This window comes from Maylandia zebra, linkage group LG8 (genome assembly GCF_041146795.1).
Source record: "Maylandia zebra isolate NMK-2024a linkage group LG8, Mzebra_GT3a, whole genome shotgun sequence".
NCBI lineage: Eukaryota > Metazoa > Chordata > Actinopteri > Cichliformes > Cichlidae > Maylandia > Maylandia zebra.
The window spans coordinates 25,133,391-25,154,886 of NC_135174.1; the positions used below are offsets into that span (position 1 = coordinate 25,133,391).

At 39.5% G+C, this 21,496-nt stretch overlaps 3 protein-coding genes across 4 annotated transcripts; 1 reads left to right on the forward strand and 2 right to left on the reverse strand.

Annotated features, from left to right (window-relative positions):
• Positions 1-5,321: 5,321 nt before the first annotated feature.
• g6pc1a.2 (glucose-6-phosphatase catalytic subunit 1a, tandem duplicate 2) lies at positions 5,322-7,969 on the reverse strand. Its single transcript, XM_004556772.4, has 5 exons — positions 7,662-7,969; positions 7,462-7,571; positions 6,805-6,907; positions 6,373-6,488; positions 5,322-6,214 (listed from the first exon to the last, which is right to left on the reverse strand). The coding sequence occupies exons 1-5, from the start codon at positions 7,892-7,894 to the stop codon at positions 5,712-5,714; spliced, it is 1,065 nt and encodes a 354-aa protein (XP_004556829.3). The 5' UTR covers positions 7,895-7,969; the 3' UTR covers positions 5,322-5,711.
• A 730-nt stretch (positions 7,970-8,699) lies between these two features.
• Positions 8,700-11,971, forward strand: g6pc1a.1 (glucose-6-phosphatase catalytic subunit 1a, tandem duplicate 1). Its single transcript, XM_004556773.5, has 5 exons — positions 8,700-9,234; positions 9,340-9,449; positions 9,986-10,091; positions 10,178-10,293; positions 10,638-11,971. Exons 1-5 carry the CDS (start codon positions 9,017-9,019, stop codon positions 11,144-11,146), a joined length of 1,059 nt encoding a protein of 352 aa, XP_004556830.1. The 5' UTR covers positions 8,700-9,016; the 3' UTR covers positions 11,147-11,971.
• A 2,621-nt stretch (positions 11,972-14,592) lies between these two features.
• On the reverse strand, positions 14,593-21,487 carry psme3 (proteasome activator subunit 3). Of its 2 annotated transcripts, XM_004556774.6 has the most exons (10): positions 21,300-21,485; positions 20,764-20,796; positions 19,965-20,027; positions 17,727-17,831; positions 17,580-17,628; positions 17,382-17,500; positions 16,939-17,075; positions 16,762-16,816; positions 15,899-15,985; positions 14,593-15,808 (listed from the first exon to the last, which is right to left on the reverse strand). In XM_004556774.6, the coding sequence occupies exons 1-10, from the start codon at positions 21,339-21,341 to the stop codon at positions 15,728-15,730; spliced, it is 771 nt and encodes a 256-aa protein (XP_004556831.1). In that variant the 5' UTR covers positions 21,342-21,485; the 3' UTR covers positions 14,593-15,727. The 2 variants fall into 2 exon arrangements, with proteins under 2 accessions (XP_004556831.1, XP_076743801.1); XM_076887686.1 differs by lacking the exons at positions 14,593-15,808; positions 15,899-15,985 and adding an exon at positions 16,008-16,480 and having other exon boundaries at positions 21,300-21,487.
• Positions 21,488-21,496: the final 9 nt, after the last annotated feature.

Here is a 21,496-nt window from a genome sequence, read left to right on the forward strand (position 1 = left end):
ACTCTGTTCACTTTTCTTCCAGTCCTCATCACTCTCACCCTCTGTACTCTCAGCATCAGAAAGGTCTGCCTCAGATGTTTTCCACAGACTTCACAAACATCTGCACTTTTTTTTCATGCGTCAGTGCACATTTCAGAAAAATGCATCTGTACTGGAAAAACTCTGCAACAACTGCATTCAGTATTTGGTTTTTGTTTGTTGTAGCTGTTCTCTGAGAACGATTTTTCATCTTTTTTGGAAAGATTTTCCATTCACTTTGTAAACATCCATACCTGGAGTTCCTGTCCGAGGTGTTCTTGGCTTTGATTTAAGTAGCTCATCGTTTATATCTTTATCTTGACTCCCACCTTTTGTATTTTTGTTGACAGTACCTTTAGGTTGGCAGGTGGCACACCTAGGTGCTCTCCTTCCTTCTCCATTTCCACTGTTGTTGAGGTCCCCTTTTCTGCTTGTTGGGTTTAGTAAAACTGTGAAGGCTTGCTGTTGATAAACTCAGAGTCTATCTCTGTATACTTGTCTTTAATCTGTCATAGGTCAGGCCTTGTCTCATCATGCATCTGCTACTCAGATGAAATGACTTGGACCCAAACAGTGATACTTTATCTAAAAGGAATATCAAAGAGGAAATCACAAAAAAAAAGAAGAAGTAGGAAGCGATTATATTTCTGACATGTATTAATTTGTGTTTCTGGATGTAAATTAAATAGTCCTACTTTTAAAAGGCAAAAAGGTCCCCCATTTAAAAGCTGGATGGGATGGGGGTGGTGTAAATAATGTCACACAGTGCAGTTAAAAACTCTCCAAATGTGTTAATGTGACTGCATTATTTATTTTCCCCAAAACTACTTACTACTACTTACGATTTAGACACTAAAAGCTACACAGAGTTATTTTTCATTCATTATCCTTAATTTATCCAGGTAAAAGTTTCATTAAAAATAAAGAAACCGGATGACATGAAGTAATTTTACTTTTCAAGATCAGTTCGCACTTTGCTGTGTAACCTGTGTGTAGGCAAAGGTATGACACAAAAGAGCACAGTCAAAAAGTAGTGAATGAAGCCTCCAGAGACCAAAAATTCAACCAAATACAGAACTGATCCGAAGCCTATAAAGCTCTTAAAAGTGTTTGCACCCAAACTCAATCTGGAAGGACTAATTAAGTTTTAAAAAATACAGAATCACAAAAATTAGGACAAAAGAAGAAATGGAAGGCCTAAAAATACCATCTCCAGCAGGTAAACAGTATCTGAAAGTCATGTCCTTAAGAAACAGGACAAAAATCCATCAAAGGACTTGATGCAGGACCTGAAAGATGCATCTGGCCTTTCAGTTGAGGCACCTGCTGTTCACTGAAGCCTCATTAGTGAAGGTCACTCTTACTTACAGAAGTTTCAATAATAAAAATGTCTCCACTTTTTGCTCAGTATGAACCATATAAAAACAAACTAGCTGAAGGCAGGTCACCCTGATAAATGTCACTACTGAAGCAGTCATTTCTTTTAAAAGGTGTCTTGTGTTTCCAAACCTGGAGTGTGCAGCATTTTCTCCGTTACGTCCTCCACAACTTCTGTCAGTCTCTCCGTGACCGGCCTCCATTTCACTCATAATGGAGCACAGAGGCATTTATTTCCATTTCTGAATATTTTTATAACTTCTACAGCTGCATAAACACTTTATCACACATGCAACAAACTAACAACTTGAAAGTCTGAACAAACTGAAAAGGAGCCATGTTGCTTCTGGTGTTTTCTTCATTTTCAAATTGAAGAAATACTTTTGGTCAATGGTGCAACACTGCCACCTTTTAATATGTGGTCACTGCACTGAGCAGGTAATACAGTATTACTGCTATACTTCATTGTATCTAAAAGTACAAGGAAATCGTTGTACATTTTACTATGACTAGATTTAATTCAGAGCTTTATTTAGCATATTTCTTGGCACACATTCAACAAGGTGCTGGAAACATTTCTCAGAGGTTTTTGACCATAATAACATGAAAGTGTCACACAAGTTGCTGCAGATTTGTCAGGTTTTAGTTGTATTCATTCTGTCACATTCTAATATAATTCTATAAAAGCATGTCAGTCTTTCAACTGCCATGCTCCACTACACAGCAGACAAGACTAAACAGCCAAAAATTTAACACAGACATGGCAATAACTGAACCTCTGCCCTGTGACAGGGCTAACACATCAGGCGTGCAAACAGGTAGGCAAATTCATTATAAAACCACAAAAATGCAACGGGACCCACACAGCAGTCAAGACTGACAAGAATTATCCAAATATGCATAATATTTTACCAGGCCCCAAAGCCCGAAATTGCATAGTATTAAACATAGTCAAGCACTCTTTCGCAGCAAAAGGAGTAGAGTGAAATTAATTAATGATAATATATGAGGAAGGTTTTTAACCATGTTTTTAATTGAAGTTGGAGAATGGTCACATGGATGAGGTACAGGTGGAAAACATTTTTTTCTTAGAGATTTTAGGATTATGAAGTTGCTCCTTAAACTTAATAATTTTACAATATAGTAGTTATTAAAAATACTGTGATGTAATTATATAAACTAATGATGGGTAGAAGCTGATAACTATTTCTGGCCACTGTACATTATAATGCTTGATCATTATTTAAAGAATCTAAACCTTATTGTTTATCACAAATTAGAACAACAGGAATGTTGCGTGTTGGGGGCGGGGTTTGTTTGTTTTTTTGTTTGTTTTTTTAATTGGCAGGAGGTGCTGCGATGTCTTACTTGTGCGACAGAGGGTGCTGCAATACCCTCTAACAGTTGAACAAGTTACCTAATAAAGTGACTGATGAGAGTAAAGGGAAGTGAGACATCCTGCATATAACGGTACAGCAGATGCACCAAGAGGACCAACTGAACATTCTTCCCGATATTTTTCCGTTTTAGCTGGGACTTTAATATTTACCTGCATCTCTCCGTCACACACACCTTTCTTTTGAGCGTCCAGACCTCCCGTGTCTGAGAGAGATGCAGTTAGTGGGTATTAGGAACTGCGTGAGCGCATCCATGTGCGTCATTGAGGTACACACCCGCGCCAAATGAAGAATGTGACAGACTCAGTGATTGCATCGATTTTGAGAGCTTGTTATTCTCATTCCTGATTTTTTAATGCACAAATTTGCCAATGACAATCCAGCCACCGTCTTTGTCTCTTTATGTCTGCGCGGATGTTTAGCAAAACTCTACCGCTTTGTGATATCGGACAAATTCTTATTAAATTAAATTTTCTATCAAACTTTATGCATTTTTATGCAACTGCAGCAAATCTCACTTTACTTGGTGTTTTTCCTCTTGTGTCCCACTTAACTGTTCATCAGGCATGTCACGTGTGTATTATGCAAAACACAGAATGGCAAATATTGAATGTTCAGTGTGCACTTTCGGCCCCGTGTGCCTGACGGGCCCACAGACACGGGTATGACGTGGGAAATCGCTGTCATCACTGCAAGTCGAGATAACGGATCTGAGTTAATTATTGATATCATCCCGAAATGTTATCTTTATCATATGAGGTTATACAACAGCCAAATGGGACACGGGGTCTCTGGAGGGGACGTGAGGACGAGCGAGTATATTCTTGATCTATTCAACATCAGGTCTGTTCTTCAGTGTTCAAGATTTACTGCTTATCTGATCCCATAGGAATCCAATAATAGAGCAAAGCTGGAAATGTCTTTAAACAGTGAGCTTTTATTTGTGTCTCTGGCAAAAGAGGGGAAAAAACAACAACAAAGATAATGAAGGATCATGTCAGGTGTTCAGCTTCTTCTTAACTGTATTAAATTCCTATGGATCTAATATGTGTCGATGTAAAAACATATTAAAAAACTGTCCAATTTTATGCCAGTGCATGCATTTTTCTCCACTATAGGCTAATTTCCATCCATCCATCCATTTTCATCCGCTTTGTCCGGGACCGGGTCGCGGGGGCAGCAGCCTAAGCAGGCTAATTTATCAAACTATATTGTTTGATTTGCATATCCAAATGGAGGCAGGATAGAATAAGTACATGTAAGTACATTTAAGTACTTAGTACTTTCATTTTCATCTACTTTAAGAATTTACTTAAAGTAGATGCTATGATTCAGAGAAAAATATTGCATTTTAAACAACATTATATATTGGAGTATTAGAATTGTAGTTAATGTAAAAATAAGAATGAATAAAATGTAACCCATTTAAAAAATGTTTATGTGTGTGTGTGTGTGTGTGTGTGTGTGTGTGTGTGTGTGTGTGTGTGTGTGTGTGTGTGTGTGTGTGTGAATATAACAATTTTCTGTTGTTTTTTTCTAACAAAAAAGTAAGTAAGCATTTTAAAGTTGTATGTAATTAGTAATTCATTCAATTTACTTTTATGTCATTTCAACTTTTATCGTTTTGTTGTTTTATTGTCTAAACTTTATTCTCTTCTCTTCTCTTGATAAATGTGTATGATGACAGAAAGACGTATGGATAGTTCATTGCACTGCCCTGTAATTATAAAATATAACGTTTTTTGTTAGTTTACTGTGACTAACAGTAACTTTCCTATCATTTAATTGTTTATTATTTTGGTGTAGGATGAATGACAATGAGGGTAGGACGTCTTTATCAATAGGAAAAGCTGTAAAACGTGAAAACACTGAAAATACTGAACATACTTTTTAGTATTACGTTTAAAATCTATACATTGCTTCATATGATCTAAAAACTGTCCACTTGGCTGGATTTGAGTCTTCACCAGGCCAATTATGGCCTTGGTGCCTTATGTTTGACACCCCTGGATTAAACTGATGAGCCCCTTTTAATATTTGTGTATGTATTTTTTTTTATCTCTGCACCTACTGTACCTTTAATTTCTGCACATATAGTATATTTTATTCTGCATATGTGTTATTTATTGGTGGTTACTGCTTTCTTTTCTTTTAGCACTGATGTGGGACAGTACTCCAATTTCATTGTACTGTTGTACAGTGCATGACTGTGCAATGATAATAAATTGTAAATAATGAGTTAAAAGTGTTTGTTTTCTGCTTATTTTCTTTTAATTGAGATTATTCTGAATATTATACTTATTGTGTGATTTTTTTTTTAAGAAAGCTGAGTATCTGAGTAAAATTTGGAATCGGTGACTTTTTTAAATTGTGGTGCACATATTAAAAAAATACGCTAACAGATATTCCAGCGCTGGTGAGAAAAACAGAATAAATCTAAGTCTTAGTCTAAGTGGAAGAAAATGGTCATTAGTCAAGTATTAAAGGAACATTCCAGTAATTGCACATTTTTAAAAATGAACCAAATCGTTTTTTTTAACATTTACAAAATTTTTATTTAAAAATATTTCAACAGTCCCAAAAATACTTTCTATGACATTGAAAAAATACATTACTAATACAGTTAAAATACTATACTGAAGTCGTGAATGACCGTCCAGGACAAGCGTCATTATCGTGTTGTCGCATATTCAAAATAGTTCTTTGTGAGTGTCACTGGGCAGCCTGGATAGTGCTTTCACTTAGTGTCACACAATGTTCAAGGTTCAGTGTCCAAATAACACAAAATGCATTTTCCTGTTGATCTCAAAGCTTTTCCTGAGGATTACGTGGCAGTGTGGATAAAACAAGCACCAAAGGAATGTGTTTCAATAGGAAGAGATTTCCTTTTCATTAGTCTTTGTGATATGAAGTTGGTGATCACACTGCCTTTTTGTTGTGCTGGCTCAGAGATCGGTTCACACAGTATGGGATGATACTGACAGTGACCAGTGGCACAATGGCACTCTTGCAGAAGGACAGCAGGTAGAAGAGGGCCGCGGTATGTGTAGGAGGCTTGAAGGAGTCAAACAGGTGCAGCAGGAGCAGAGAGCTGATGATGCATCCTGCTTTGACCAACAGGCTGCTGCTCTTTTTGGTTTCGGTGTAGAGGGGAGAGTGCAGGCCCAGACCCAGGCCAAACAGCGTGCCCATGTTGCGTAGGAGGCTGGCAAAGGGCGTGGTGTCCAGGTGGACCCACTCTGGTCTGATGCACCACTTCTGGGCTTTCTCCATGGTCCACAGCAGGTCCACACCCAGAGCTTTGAGCAGCACATAGAAGCCAACAGCGAAGGAGGTGAGGAACAGAGTCGTGTAGAAATACTTCTTCATGCTGGCGCTGTAGATCCACTGAGTTCTGTTAAAGGCCTCAGCCACAATCATACCTAGAAAACAATGATCCACATTAGGAAAGCAGAGGCGGATATTTTGCGTTACTTATTATACCGCTGCAGGCTTAATAACTGACTATATTTCTGACTAGATATTTTACTGAATGACTGAGGCATAGCCAGCTGTTCACTGAAACTGTAAAAATACTCACCTGTGATAAGACCGGCGATGACCTGGTGGGGGAAGTGGGCAGCAATAAAGACTCTAGAGAGGCAGACACACACCTGGACCCCACAAAAAAGCGTCCACAGAAGAGCCTTCAGATACCTGTTGAAGTACAAATTCACACAGCTTAGATTCATTGATTTCCAGCAGCTCAAGATTACATGAAAGAAAATCTTTTGAAGCACTGTAACAATAAACAAATTTATTCTTCTCTTCTCATGAGAACTTCAGCTGCCCGCACGTCAAAACAACCCGTGTTTAACACCCTATTTTCAGTCAATACTTCTCAGAAGTCAATGATCAACCCCAGCACCGAACAGATAGCGTGTCCAGAGCGATAAGCTCTGAATGGAGAAAAATGGTAAACAACACCAAAATCGGCAGGGCCAAGAAAGGAAAAATAAAGTTATAGACTCACCACTGACTGTTTGTGGATTTGTTGCTGGTCATGATGGCGAGGATCGAGGTCACCAGGGTGTAGTAGACTCCTGCAGCTCCCATAGCATGGCCAGAGGGGCTGCCTAGGTAACACAGACAGACGGAGGAAGGCAGTTATTAACACGTGGGCCAGAGCAACCTGCACTGCTCATTCATTAGATTCTTTTGTTTTGTTGTTTGTTTTAACCTAAGTAATAAATGAATGAAAAAGATCGCCACTATTTTATTTTAACTTGATTTTAAACAACTCAATAAGCTCATATATTTGGCTGCTGTCCAAATAACCTAACTGCAAATAACATAACATGCATGTTTATGGACTGTGTCACAGGGGAAACATGTAAACTCCACACAGAAAGGCAGACAGAAACCAGAGGTTACAAAAGAAACGTTCTTTCTGTGATATGTACGAATTAAGCACAATATCACCTGACAGCATTAGGGCTTTATCTTGAGGATGAGTGCCAAGATCTAGATCTTTAGAATGATAATTTATTTGATTCGGCCAATTTACTTCAAAGTAAACTTCAGGCAGGAACACATGCAGAGTGAGAGGAGCTGTGGGCTAATGGGAGTCGGTTTATTTTTACCCTCACGCAAGTTAATGCAGCCGTGCATGAACAGTGGTGTCTCTCACCTGGTCCAGTCTCACAGGTCATTGGGTACTGCTCAATGTGAGGGGGCACGGAGTTTGCATAGTAGGCTGTCTCGTGGACCCACCAGTACGGCCTCTCTCCAAACAGAATCCTGAAGAGGACAGCAGAAACATGCATTGAGTTACGGTCTAAAGAAAGCTTATTTCACACGATTATATATCAGTTAAAAAAATACGCTCACCATTTGAACACTAAATTAAGCCAGTCTCCGATCACAGCCACCCAGATCAGCTTGATGCCCACTGAAGCCCGCAGGTGAAACCAAAGGGGGAAGAAGATGAAGAAGGTGTTCCTCAGATCAGCCGCCCAGGAGACCCAGAGAAACAAGCCCTGGGCATCTTTGTAGTTGGTCTGCAGGTAGTGGGTGCTGCTCACCCCGAAACCCTGCACAGCGTCCATCACGGCATTAAGCATCTTAGCGTTAAGAGGAAGAAATCTCAGTCTAGTGATGTGTGAGTGGAAGAACAGAGAGTGCTGTTATCAGCGAGACAGCTGGCTGTTTTTATAGTGGACGGACCCACTACCCAAACGCATGCACACGCTGATCTTTGGACCTTACGCATGTGTAATAAAACACTGGCAGTCACTAGAGTTTGGGAGGCATGTCACACAAACAAGTTGGGAAGATAACAGGAAAACAAAACGTCAATCAGTATCTTAGAATCACTGTACAGAGAGAGTCACAGGAGAGAGGAAGTCAATCGATCAGTGGCTGTCCTCCTCAAGTGTGACCCAAATTAAACACTTTGCAGAGAGATTTTTTTCTGCTGCCCCACAGACTATTTTTAAATGTGATCTTCGTCTTCTTCATTTTTGTCCACATGGCTTTGACTTTGGCATTAATAAAGGATAGCCGTGTTTTTCATATTTTCCCTTCTTACATTCTCACATTCTGCACATTCTCACTAATAATTTATCAGTAATGTCATTGATTTTTTTAGTGAAAACATGCCGCCGTTCAGAATGATGGAGTAAGCTATTTCTATATTACACAAGAAGATCAATGATTAAATGAGTGAGTTTGGGATGAAACAAAGCTGATGAGATAGTTGGTGACAAAACAGAAAAAGAAAAAAATAGATAGCAGGTAGAACATAAGGTACTGCACTCTTATGAAAGAAAGGTCTGGTGGGGACATCTGCACAGATGAGCTCATATTTTGTTCTGTTTCCAGAGATATGTTTACGAAAAGTTCAAAACCATTTTGTTGTTTCTCACATTGGGGTTCAGGCACAAGTAGAGATAACGGGTCTTTGCTAGAAGTCTGCAATCTGTCCATGGGCAGCTGTTGCTTTTTGTTACGATAGCTTTGAGCAAGGGGGCCCCCTGAGGTGTAAAGGTTAAGTGACCTGTCTGCACCGTTGCAAAGTTAAACAAACTTGCTAGCCTTGAGTAAAGTCCAGTGGGAATCATTCAGTGGAAGAACGGACAGGACGGCCTCAAAGAGCTTTGCTGAAACCTAACCAAGAAAAAACCCAATAAAGAGACAATATTTTCACAGCATCGTCCTCAGAAAGAGGTCTGGGTTGTGATATAATGGATCTTCTACACAGCTGGGGTGTTGAGCTGGCTGTCTATCTGCAGACCAGATATGGCAAATATGAAGGTTTGTTCGACCTGGCATCCACAGTGGCCGATCTGCACACCACGTTCTTCTGGTTGTTCCCGATCTGGTTCCACCTGCGGAGGGACACGGCACTCAGGCTCATCTGGGTGGCTGTCATCGGAGACTGGCTCAACTTGGTCCTAAAATGGTAACTGGGTGAAAGGGTCCAACTTGAATTAAACTTAAAACTTAAACATTAAAAAAAGGAACGGTTGCATGATTTGCTTCCTGTTTTTTTGTTTCACTGTGGCAGGGTTCTATTTGGGGAAAGACCTTATTGGTGGGTTCACGAGACCAAGTTTTATGGAGCAGGACCGGCCCCTTCACTCCAGCAGTTCCCCATCACATGTGAAACTGGACCAGGTAGAGCTCATGACAGGCATGCGGACCGCATGAAAACTGAACAGAACTAGTCTGTCATAATAGAATGATAAGATTTATTTGGCACAGTACACAATTAGTCTGATAAATACTCCAGTATATCATTGCCAGGTGATAGCTGTAACAATTGGCAACTGTACACGACTTTCTGTGAATGGGCATGACTTTAATGGTGATAAATAGGTAATAAACTTGTAGTGCCTTTTATCTTGCTCCAGTTTCTTTGAGAGATCTCTGTCCTTATACTAATAGTAGAAGGGAAGGTAACAAGGTGCAAGTGTTTTTCTTCAGTCTTCAGTTTCCAGAACATATTAAACGTTCTGGAAACTGAAAGAAAAAGATAAAAGATACCAACAACTTTCAGCAAAATATGACATATTCAAACCACCTCAGACTTGGTGTTGCGCTTACTCTGGTCACCAGTCTGACGAGGATTGGTCGTCACGATAGATGAAGAACCGACTGATCGGTTTTCACTCTAAATTAGAAAATACTAAGCCCAATTTCTTTCTTTGCAGGAAGTCCTTCAGGTCATGCCATGGGCGCAGCTGGTGTCTGGTATGTCATGGTAACAGCACTGCTCTCTATTGCAAGAGAAAAACAGTGCCCCCCATTGCTATACAGGTGAGTCTGTGTTAATACAATCACCTTTTCTGGCTCTCTGGAGTCTTTAGGTTCTGTGCACCTACAATCAGTGTTGTCCCTGTCAGATTTTTGTATATAGGCCTGTGGATGCTAATGGGCCTGGTCGAGCTGGTGGTATGCATTTCCAGGGTCTACATGGCTGCTCACTTCCCACACCAGGTTATTGCAGGAATCATTACAGGTCAGTCCATCTAAAGAACTCTAGTCGATAAAGTGTTGACTTTTACAAAGACTTTGATGTGCAGAATTTTCATAAAAACATTTTGCGAGGGTTGGAAATTAAGTTTACTGAGTGATTATGTAGCCTACAACTACCAATATCATATTTTTAGGAGCAAATGCCAAAGATCAAACAAAGAAATATTGTAGAAGAAGAATTAAAATATGGCTCAGGTGTAAATGCAATCTCAAAATTACAAAAATATGATATATTTAGACCATTTTAACTTCAAATATTGTTTTATTGAGTGTACATGTTACGCATTGTCCCTGTTTAATAAACCACCTTGTCTGTTTTCGTCTTAGGCACACTGGTAGCTGAAGTTGTTTCCAAGGAGAAATGGATCTACAGCGCAAGCCTGAAGAAGTACTTCTTAATTACCCTCTTCCTCACCTCCTTTGCTGTTGGCTTTTATGTGCTCCTTAAAGCTCTGGATGTGGACCTGCTGTGGACCATGGAGAAAGCCCAGAAGTGGTGCATCAGGCCAGAGTGGGTTCACCTAGACTCTGCCCCCTTTGCTAGCCTCCTGCGGAACATGGGCAGCCTGTTTGGTCTGGGCCTCGGTCTGCACTCACCGTTCTACAAGACAACCAAGATGAGGATTATGAGCGCCCCTTTGAGGATTGGATGTATTGTCATCTCTGTATCCCTGCTTCACCTGTTAGATGGATGGACATTTTCCCCTGAAAACCATATGACTTTCTATGCCCTTTCCTTTGGTAAAAGTGCCGTTGCACTTTTAATCCCAACTACTTTGGTGCCTTGGGCTCTCAGCAAGATTTACCCTGTAAAGACAGAAGGCAAAAACTTGTAGCTTTAAGGCAACTGGAGGATTAATGTTCTATATTTACAAGGATTCTTACTTCTCATTTTTAATAGACATGGATTAAGCCTCATCTGTACTGTTCACTTTTTTTTCTGTTTTAATCTGGGTCTAGGTTAACTCCATATCTAGGAAACTTGCTATAGAGTTTTTGGAATGCCTGAAGATATTGTGCTGGCCTTGTTACCATTTAGGAGCAGAGGGAAAAGGCTACTTTACTGATTGGAACAATAACATTTAATTGGATGTTACCATTCCCAGAATCTAGACTACTTAGGGACAGAAAAAGGACGTAGACACCCAACTAGCACTTTCAGATAATTGCTGTAAAGCTCACTGATAGACCACATTTGTTCAATTTGAAGAAATAAGAAGCGTCCCCTTCACGGTATGAGCAATAAAGGGTTAAAGTAAAACACAAAAAGTGGTCTTGTTTTTTTGGATATGCTAAGCTAAGCTCAATCTTTCCTGGACCTACAAAGTGCTAGCAGCCTTCTAATTTAGCTGGGTTTAAGTAAAATATGAACATTTTCTACAAATGTTTTCTAATAATTGTTTTCTAAATGGTCTTATTGGGACTTCTGCTACAATTATTACAATTAACCTCCTTGAAATTGAACAATGGTTTATTTTTGTCCATCAAATTACATTTAGTCATGTTTTCATGTTTAGAATAACTGTCTTTTCAGTGTCTGTAATATTGTAAGCTTCTTTAACACCCACAGTATATATGAGATAAAGATTTTTACACATACACGCAGCCACCACCTCAGCAAAAAAAGTATTTTTTAAACAAATAAAAACTGTTTCTTGTAATCATGTTTTCGTGCTTATTTGAGAAGTGCGGTGCAGCCCTGGCAGTTTTCTCAGTATGTCTCAGACTGATACTGATTAATTCTCTGGCCAGAACAACCATTAAATATTAACCAGAGCATGCTCCACTCACTCGGCAGTCCCACATAGTGACACTGCCTCGCACCACAGCCATGCGCTTTCAAAGGTACATGAAGGGTCAAGGGGCAGAAAGCGTTGCCGACAACACGTGGGCCTCATAAGGCTTTAAAAATAGAACCTTGCTCAGGTGACGAACCATCGAAGCAGCTTTGGATGTATGGTACTGAGATCAGCAGGATTGCAAACAAAGGTCACTATCATATTATCACAGACACACCTCTATAAAACCGCTAATTACATTGTGAAACTGCAACGTAAAGTCCAACTGAATGCAATCATAGGTCACCTAAAGTTGCTGTGGTAATGAGAAAAAGTAGGAAACTGAAGGTAGTCGCTGTGGTAACTTTGCTGGACATGAAGTCCTGCATCAGATAACTTAGATCTCGTAGATCTAAACATCATGGAGCCAGTCTGGGATTACATAAAGAGACTTAATCTACCAAAGAAGCATTCTTGGAAGAGCTTGGAACAACCAAACTGTAACATAGCTTAATAAAGCAGATAGAGACTGTCATTATATGGCATTGTTTTTGAGAACAGCCCCACGTTATCATGCCTCAAAGGTTTGATCAGCATTGCACTGTTTTACAAAATAAATCATACTTAATCTTAACAGGATTAAGTGCTCCTTTTTTGATCATTTTATCTCATTGTCTTCTTACGCTGTTCTAGTTATTTCCGGTTCTTATCTCAAGAAGCTATATGGGAGTTCTTTGTACAGGTACGCTGCATTGCGTTTGTGTGACTAGGAGGCAGGGGGACAGAGGGTATAGACCTCACAACTACGTCAGGGACGTTGAGTAACTGTTTACATTAGTTTACAGTCACAATAGTCAGCTCGCCTTGGTTGTTCTCCTCAATATCTTCTCATCCTCACATAACCTTTTCTATATTTACTTAAAGATGCAGCTCTGGACCAAATAAATAAATAAAAAGAAGTGTCGGCATAAAAGGTGCTTCAAAAAACACGCTTCACAAATATGCACAGTCTAGTCTGATCAGTGAAGTCCTTCATGCCCCTTGTCAGCTTTTCAAAGTTAAGAAAAGCATTAAACTTTGGGTGTTAGTCTAACTGCAAAGAGTGCAAGTGTGTAAGACTTACCTCTGACATATACAATTCCCATATTATGCCTTAAACCTAAAACTAGCACCAAATTAATACAAACTGAACTAATTAATCAAAACTAAACAGAAGTAAAAACAATACCACAACAATACCAAATGTTAAAAAAAGCTAATGACAAACACAAAACTGTAACTACATCTCTTCCCCTCTATCTCTGCCTGCTTCCCCGTCTAACTTCAGAGTCTCTCTATCAATAAAGGCTAAAAAAAATGCCATAATAAATAATTTAAAAAACGAAACATATGCTTTGTGTCACGGGGCGTTCTCCTGCTAGAAGCAACAATCAGAGGATGGGTCACTGTGGTTATAAAAAGATGGACATGGTCAGAAACAATGCTCAGGTATTGATTACATCACCACCGTCAACCTGAACCATAAGGTAGGCTGGATCCGTGCTTTTATGATGTTTGCACCAAATTCTGACCTTACTATGTGCAGCAGAAATGCAGCAATGTTTTTCCAGTCTGTGAACTGTAGTCTCACTTTCCCAATCTTGGCTGACAGGAGTGTTGACCAATGTGATCTCCTGCTGTTGCTGCAGCTTCAAGGTTCAATATGTTCTTCTACCTGGTTATTACAAGGAGTTATTTCAGTTTCTTTTCAATTCTCTTCTGACCTTTGGCATTTTCTCCAACAGAACTGCCGGTCACTGGATATTTTCTATTTTTCAGTCATCATCTGTAAACATGAGGTGGTTGTGTAGGAACCGCCTAGCAGTCAGCACTTTCTGAAATACTCAGACCAGCCTGTGTAGCATCAACATTCACATTCAAAGCTGCTTAAATGATCCCGCCCCCAATTCTGATAATCAGGTTGAACTTCAATTGGCTCTCTTGACCATGTCTGCATACTTGAAAGTGTCGAGTTGCTGCAATGCAGTTGTCTGATTAGATATTTCTCTTAATGAGAAGTTGAAAAAGTGCGCCTAATAAAGTAGCCAATTAATCTATATCATAATCTGCTGGTTAGTTAAATTTTAGGAATCTCAAGTTTTGAGTTGCTTAACATGTGAGTAAAGCTGCCTCAAAACCTTCCTATCTGACACCCATTCAGTGTGATCCCATTAAGCACCACTTGATCTTTAATTTTTAAACTGTGGATTTGCGTTTATATATATTTGGGATGCTGACTTCTGTGTGAAATAAATGCACATGGGACAAAGGATTTGATATTTAAACACACAAAAGTCAGGACCTTTACACCTTGGCTTAAACTAGCAAGCACTTACAAGCCACAGCGACATCTGCAGGTCAAGAGGAAACATTGTATCCATGTCACACCACTATCTGATGTTTTGCTTCAAACTTCAAAAGAAAAATAAAAAACAAAACAAAACCCTACAACATGCCTCCAAAAGTCTTATCAAAAAACAGTCTTTTATTCAATACAATGAATGCTCCAACATAAAAGAAGCTTTTGACTCGTGAATTTTCACTGAAATCATTTAAGCCCACGACTTAAAACTTGCATCGTTTTCATATTTTGTGATATCTACACGTCGCAATATCTAACATTTGCAGAACAACTTAACAGCATGTTTTGCATTTCCTATGAACTACTGTACTGATGATGCAGCAGGAGTCCAATATAAGACAAAATAATTAAAACAGTAACAAATAATGGGCAGCAATAATGACAAACCACTTTGCTCTGAATATTTAAGAGCTACAAATGAGGCCGTTCACGAGGATCTGAGGACAAAATGTTTAATTAAAATTAAAAAATACAAAGCGCTTTTTGATATCAGAAGCCCCTTTCAGACATGCACTTTTCAAATAAACAGCCATCTTAACTTTACCGAACCAGACTGCTTAAAACTTTTATTCACTCTGCAAAATCCTGAATTCATGCGGTAGCAGACAGGCATGCCCAGGTCCTGAACGGCAATAAGACCATTTTAATAGTATTTTATCTCATCAGCACCAATTAAATCATTCATCTGGGATTACTAACCCAGGAGTTTTATCCTTTCCGAGCCCGAGTGGGAATGACGGGGTACAGCTCCTTGCACATACACAGAGGCCCTGCACTCAGAAAGAGCTGCAAGTGTGGTGACACTTCACCGCTTATACTGATAATACTAGCTGCCACATATCGCATGCATACAAGAACTTCTCTGTAAATTACGAACAAACATGAGGAACATTAACACAAAATTGATGAGTGCATGACAAACTGCCATCAGTTTAATAGCAATGATATCTGGCGCATGTCTGAAAAGGGCTTATGATCTGTCTCCCCATTTTCTGAGTGAATACTCTTCAAACGGTTTAAAAACAATATTTTACAATTAAAACAAACAAAACAAAACATGTGTCCATCTATAGAAGCTATGTCTTTGTATTGGGCTGTCTTGATTGTATTGGAGAAGGTGAATGTCTAGCTGTAGTCCTGCGGACCGGGGCCCGGCTACTGTTGCTCAACAGGCATGGTGAAGAGACGAGGGGGCAGACGGCGTGGGGTGGGTGGATGCAGAGACAGCTGGATGAACATCAGTACAAAGCGTCAGCATTACTGCTTCGAGGCCTCTTGATCTTCTCGATGTTCTTCAGGATCATGTCGTGTAACGTTACCTGGAAACAAGCAAACATATCGGTTATTCTGCTTTCTGAACACAGGCAAGTATAAATAGATGCTGATAAATAATGAAGGCCACAACATACGTATTGATTTCTGAGCTCCGAAACTATGATTTTCAGACTGATGTATTCCTTCTCGTCAATCTCGGTTACTGTGCGCCGATAGTCCTCCTGTTTAAAAAAGTTGATTCTATGTTTATTTTTAATTGTACATCTTCTTTTAAATATAAAACAGAACTGCCGAAGTCAGTGGAAATTTTAGCAGATAGGCTGATATCAGAGTTTGTCATTTCACTAAAGGATAATTGATAATAAGAACTTTCAATTTTGCAACAAGACATTTCAATCAACTTTTATTTAACCACGATGCACCTTGAGATTAAAATCTTTTTCAAGGGTGACCGATACAAAAATTGTTTCATACACATGCTTTAAATTCTTCCAGATATACAAACACACTCTGCTTTAAACTCAGCAACACTTACATCTGCTCCTTTCTGTGAGGAAGAACACTGCCACAGCCTTTACAAAAAGACCTTGAGTGGGCCACTGGTTTGGATGTTAATGATCTAACAGTCAGAAACTGACTCCATGAGGGTGGCATGAGGGCCAGCTGCAACTGGCTGCTATATATGTTGTAAACCACTAGATGTCACCGTTTACAGCCTAAAACCAAAGACCACATATTTTTAAAGGCTTTCTCTTTCAATATTTCTTATAAAAAATGCAAATAGTTATTTTACAGCCCTAAGTGTATAGGTTAATTATCCCAAATGTACAAATCATCTGTAATCCTTCTCTTCTCCTTTTGTTTATATGTATAAAGGAAAAACTCTTAAATGAAAGAAATTGTTTAAAAAAAATAGTTAATTTCTTAGCATTTGATAGACTTCTATAGTATAACTTATATAGCTTTTTACTTTCTAATACTAAAGCTATTCACTTACCACATGTGGATATTTTGCTATTTTAGAAACCAGCTTTGCCCTTGTGATGTAGTATCTGGAAGTACGGAAGAAAGACAAAAATGGTCTCTTAACATGAAAGCGACTTCACATTTTAAAGACAAATCCCAAAGCCGGGATGTTCATATGAGATTGGGATTTCTGCAAGGTTCTGCAAACCTTGATATCTGGTCGAGGTAAGATGCAGCCTCCCCTTCAACTGTTCTGAGTTCAGCTACTGTCTCCTCCTGGATTGACACCCCAAAGTTGTTCCCATCCTCTATCCTGGGGATGAGGAGCTGAACCCACATTTTAACCTGCAGAAAGAGACAAATATAGCTAAGAAAAGAGGATGCAACATCTGACAAGTAAACACTTACGCCAACAGCATTTTAGCTGATGCCGAGCATGTGATAGTCATCTTATATAAAGAACAAATTCAATACCCTTTGCTTGTTTTCAGTCCCAACTCTTAAATCTGTGCCTTGCTTCTCCTGTTTCTCTTAATAAGCCTTCATTTGTCACACATTCCTAGCTTTGTTGTAAGTTCATGGCTCCTTGCTGGGGATACCAAATGGCCAAAATAACTTACTTAGATGAAGGACTTTAGAGCTCTTACTTACTGTGTTACATTTTTCTATGAGTGTCCTGATCTCGGGCTTGACCTTTTCAATAAGATCAACAAGGTTTGCATTACTCTTCATCATCCCATCAGGCATGACAAAGACCTTGGTGCCAGTCACTGATAAAGGAGTAAAAAGTTAAAAGTTAAAAATACATAAAATACAGACTAAATATTCAGCTAGCAAAGCTGTACTTACCCATGTCATCCCCACTTCCATCCTCCAGCTTCCTCTTTTTGGCATTTTGCTGTGAGAGAGATGCAACAGTTAGCAACAACTTCTCATCCTTGCCTTACCAACAGTTACCGTAACCATACGAAATCGAACTCTAAAATGGATCCTCACCGCATCTAGTCCGTCGTGGAGATTTGAGAACAAGATGGGATCTGGCACTGGCAGATTTATGTCTGAGTGAATTTCCTTCAGTTCAGTGATGTTTATGCTTGGATCCTGAAAAAAAATGAGAATATTAGTTGCCAGACATGGTACAAATATAAATATACAGACATGGTAAGAAGAAAGCACATCTGCTGCCAAATCTAATCTATTTCACATGTCAGGACATCAAAAAAGATGATCTAGAAGGTTTGAAAAAAAAACAGATGAATACAAACACAGAAGAACTACATATGACTTATGTAGTGACATATATAGTAATGTCCAAGACTTCAAATGATTATGTCATTATGTAGTCAACAATAACCAAGCGATAGGACAGAAGCAGTGTGAGAAAAAACTAAGACCACACCATGATTCAATAGCTTGTAGAACCACCTTTAGCAGCAACAACCTGAATGGTTTTCTGTATGATATCAGTCTCTCACAGGAGGAATTTTTGCCCACTCTTTATATGCTGCTTCACTTCATTAAGGTTTGCAGCTATTTACTAATACACAGTCTCATAAATCCCTGCCACACAAAACACCTTATTCTCTCTTTTTCGCTCATTCTGTTGAAGATCATTGTCTTTTGTGACCCAACTTTAGCTGTTAAACAGATGGCCTCACATTTGAATCTATTTTAGGACAGAGAGGAGTTCATGGTCGACTCTGTGACTGGAAGGTGGCCAGGTCCTGTGGCTGAAGAGCCTTCTCCCAGCAAATCTTACAAACAAGCCATACTAGTCCGGTCTTTAATTGTGCTGTCATGCACTTTAACATTTCACATTCTAACTGAGGCCTGTAAAGTCAGAGATATAACTCTTACAAAAATTACATCTGAACATTGTATAGTGTGACCTTGGGGGTGAGTTAACTGCGATTATTACCAGCCATTTCAATGTTTTCCTCTTGTGAGCAATAGGGCTGCCACGATTAGTCGACTAGTCACGATTACGTCGACTATCAAAATCGTCGACGACTAATTTAATAGTCGACGCGTCGTTTGAAGCTTTGTAAGATCACAAAAGACGCAGGAATCAGTAGTAGGATTTAAGAGTGTAATAATGGACTGAAACAGAAGATGGCAGCACTGCATGTCCAAGGATGCCAGCTGCCGTTAAACCCCGAAGAAGAAGAAACTGTGTCCCAGAATTCATAGCGCGGCCCATCGCGGCCCTGCTTAGTTTCCAACAATGGCGGCAGCTGGTTTTAATATTATTCTTATTATTCTTTCTGGGTCACAAAATAAACGTTTAACATATTTTCAGGCGAGAATGTAGCTGTGTAAACCTCAAATATCTGCTCAGTTTATCAAGACACCACATATTTTCAAAAGCGCTCCGACGTTTTCGGAGGCATCTGTTACCCACTAGCTCGATAGCTAGCCGGGGGCTAGGCTAACTAGAGCCGTGAGAACACGGACTCCCGGCAGATCGTTTTCAAACCCACCGCCGTCTTTCACTACTCAGGTTAAACATGATATATAAGTCACTTAGATAACTTCAAAATGTTGTTTGGCTTTTTTCAGTGTTTTATTTGTTCCTGAGTAAATCGGTTTGTCTGAGATTAAAGTTATAGTTTTTACACAGCTGAATAAACGTCAAGCAGACAGCTGATTATCAGAAGTGTGAGATGCTGGAGAATTTACTCCGGTGTCCTGTTATATTTTAGATAGCAAGGAGTTTATTAAACTCCACCGAAACACTCTGCAAATGTCATTAAAATTTAATAAACTATCATCTTGTCTTTATTTTTAGTTAGCACATACCTTAAACACTTAAAGCTGAAAGCTAATGATAGTTATATAAGAGCAGATGCTGCTGGTGCAATAAGCTGTATGCTGTATGTTCAATGGATGATGATCTGATTAGTCGACTAATCGCAAAAGTAATCGCTGACTAGTCGACTATCAAAATAATCGTTTGTGGCAGCCCTAGTGAGCAACCCCCCTCACTGGAAAATGATGGACTTCAAATGGTTTGCTTTTATAGAGATGTTTATGTTTGCTGATGACCAGTTCGTAAAGTGAATTTGTTTAACAGCACCTGGGTGTTACTATTTTAACTCTGGACAACTGATAAAGACTGACTAATAAATAATGAACTTTAACGCCAAATAATACATTGGAAGGAATGAGTTTCAACTATTCACAAAGATTTAAAATTATGCCAACTTTATTTAGCTGAATGTACAATTAACTGACCTTGAGGAAATGGTCAAGTTCCAGTAACTTCTTTGGGAAAAAATTGGCGACTAGATCCTCTGCCTGGAAGAAATGTGCAGTGTTAGTGGAGTCTTGGACATCACAGTCATAATAGGTGTGTATGAAAGTGCTCATCAAATATACACATTTAGCTATACATATATAGAAACATCTATATGCAATGATCGGGGACCATTCTTAATTTCGTTGTTCTCATGACAATGACAATAAAGTTTCTGATTCTGATATCTGTGAGTTTGCACACTAGTTACACATCAGAAGGTTGGTAGATTTATCCCTTGTTCCTCCACTACATGTGTTAATGTATCCTTTGCCAAGATACTAACCCCAGTTGTCCCCAATCCATCAACTGGGGTGTGTGTGTGGGTGAGTGTGTGTGAATGTCAGATAAACAGTGCTCAAGTACAGATAAAAATGCTGTTTGAATGTATGTATGTATGTATGTATGTATGTATGTATGTATGCATGCATGTGTGTGTGTGTGTGTGTGTGTGTGTGTGAGAGAGAGAGAGAGAGAGAAAGCGTGCAATTGGGTGAATGGGGCTTAATAGAAAGTGCTTTGAGTGCTCAAATAGAACAAAAGGTGTTATACCAGTACCAGACTGGTGTTTCCCCCTTCAGTAAGTTCGATTTAATTTACTCATAGCTGGACGCAGGCTTCCATTAAATAAAGAAGCACACTTTATGCCTTAACTACAGGCCCCTAAAGGCTCGCTATGAGCCAGGATTAACTCCTGCATGTATATATTTTAATTTACAACGTAAGACAGAGACTTACTTCTGCGGTGATACGTTCCTTGAAAGCAGCGACCTGTAAACACAAACAGATATACGAGAGTTTGAATACCAAGTTAACAAAAAATACTCATTTTACGTCAGTAAACTTTATTTTGGTCCAGTTTTAAACACATGACCGGTTCCTCAGTGTGAGAGACAACCTCTAGCATTGGTAACTCAACGCCGGTGTGAACGGCAGCTGGCTGAGTTAGCTAACTTGGTAGCTCAGGCCTTCTTCAGTGCATGTGGTCGTAGTAGCAGCAACCATTTTCCCAGCACAGGGGGCTGTAAATCAAACTTTATCTAGATCCCCGTTACGCTTAGCACCACCCTGACACCACACCTGGGGAAAGGTTTGACAGGTGTACTGCAGTAGGCGGGAAACAAGAAACCGGTTAGCCGGTAGCTGCTCTTAGCCTGGCCTTATCCGAGCTCCCACATCATGCTACTAAATGTGGCTAACATGCTAGCAAAGAACATGGCAACAACAACACGCAGTATAAACTCAACTGGAATTCACAAAAGGCCAAACCTCACCTTGGTTTTAATTTCACTATCCACCTTGAGGAGTGAAGACATCTTATGTAGTCGAATATGAGCAGAACGATTGTCCCAACAGCATTAAATTCACCTGTAAACGTGTGGCTTATCACTTGTCTGCCACACTTCGTGAGCTTAAAGATGACGACAATAAACATGCGACGGAGGCGGTGTTGCGACCGCGCTTGCGCGCA

What these genes read in the sequence shown, in the direction of transcription:
- g6pc1a.2 (XM_004556772.4), bottom strand. Translation starts at nt 7,894, where the DNA reads ATGCTTAATGCCGTGATGGACGCTGTGCAGGGTTTCGGGGTGAGCAGC. An exon ending in CTTAATTTAGTGTTCAAATG is followed by an intron (nt 7,572 to 7,661) that starts GTGAGCGTATTT and finishes TGTCCTCTTCAG; the next exon opens with GATTCTGTTTGGAGAGAGGC. An exon ending in GACCTGTGAGACTGGACCAG is followed by an intron (nt 6,908 to 7,461) that starts GTGAGAGACACC and finishes TGTGTTACCTAG; the next exon opens with GCAGCCCCTCTGGCCATGCT.
- g6pc1a.1 (XM_004556773.5), top strand. Translation starts at nt 9,017, where the DNA reads ATGGATCTTCTACACAGCTGGGGTGTTGAGCTGGCTGTCTATCTGCAG. An exon ending in CACATGTGAAACTGGACCAG is followed by an intron (nt 9,450 to 9,985) that starts GTAGAGCTCATG and finishes CTTTCTTTGCAG; the next exon opens with GAAGTCCTTCAGGTCATGCC. An exon ending in TATTGCAGGAATCATTACAG is followed by an intron (nt 10,294 to 10,637) that starts GTCAGTCCATCT and finishes TTTTCGTCTTAG; the next exon opens with GCACACTGGTAGCTGAAGTT.
- psme3 (XM_004556774.6), bottom strand. Translation starts at nt 21,341, where the DNA reads ATGTCTTCACTCCTCAAGGTGGATAGTGAAATTAAAACCAAG. An exon ending in AGGAACGTATCACCGCAGAA is followed by an intron (nt 20,028 to 20,763) that starts GTAAGTCTCTGT and finishes CATTTCTTCCAG; the next exon opens with GCAGAGGATCTAGTCGCCAA. An exon ending in TACCTCGACCAGATATCAAG is followed by an intron (nt 16,817 to 16,938) that starts GTTTGCAGAACC and finishes CCGTACTTCCAG; the next exon opens with ATACTACATCACAAGGGCAA.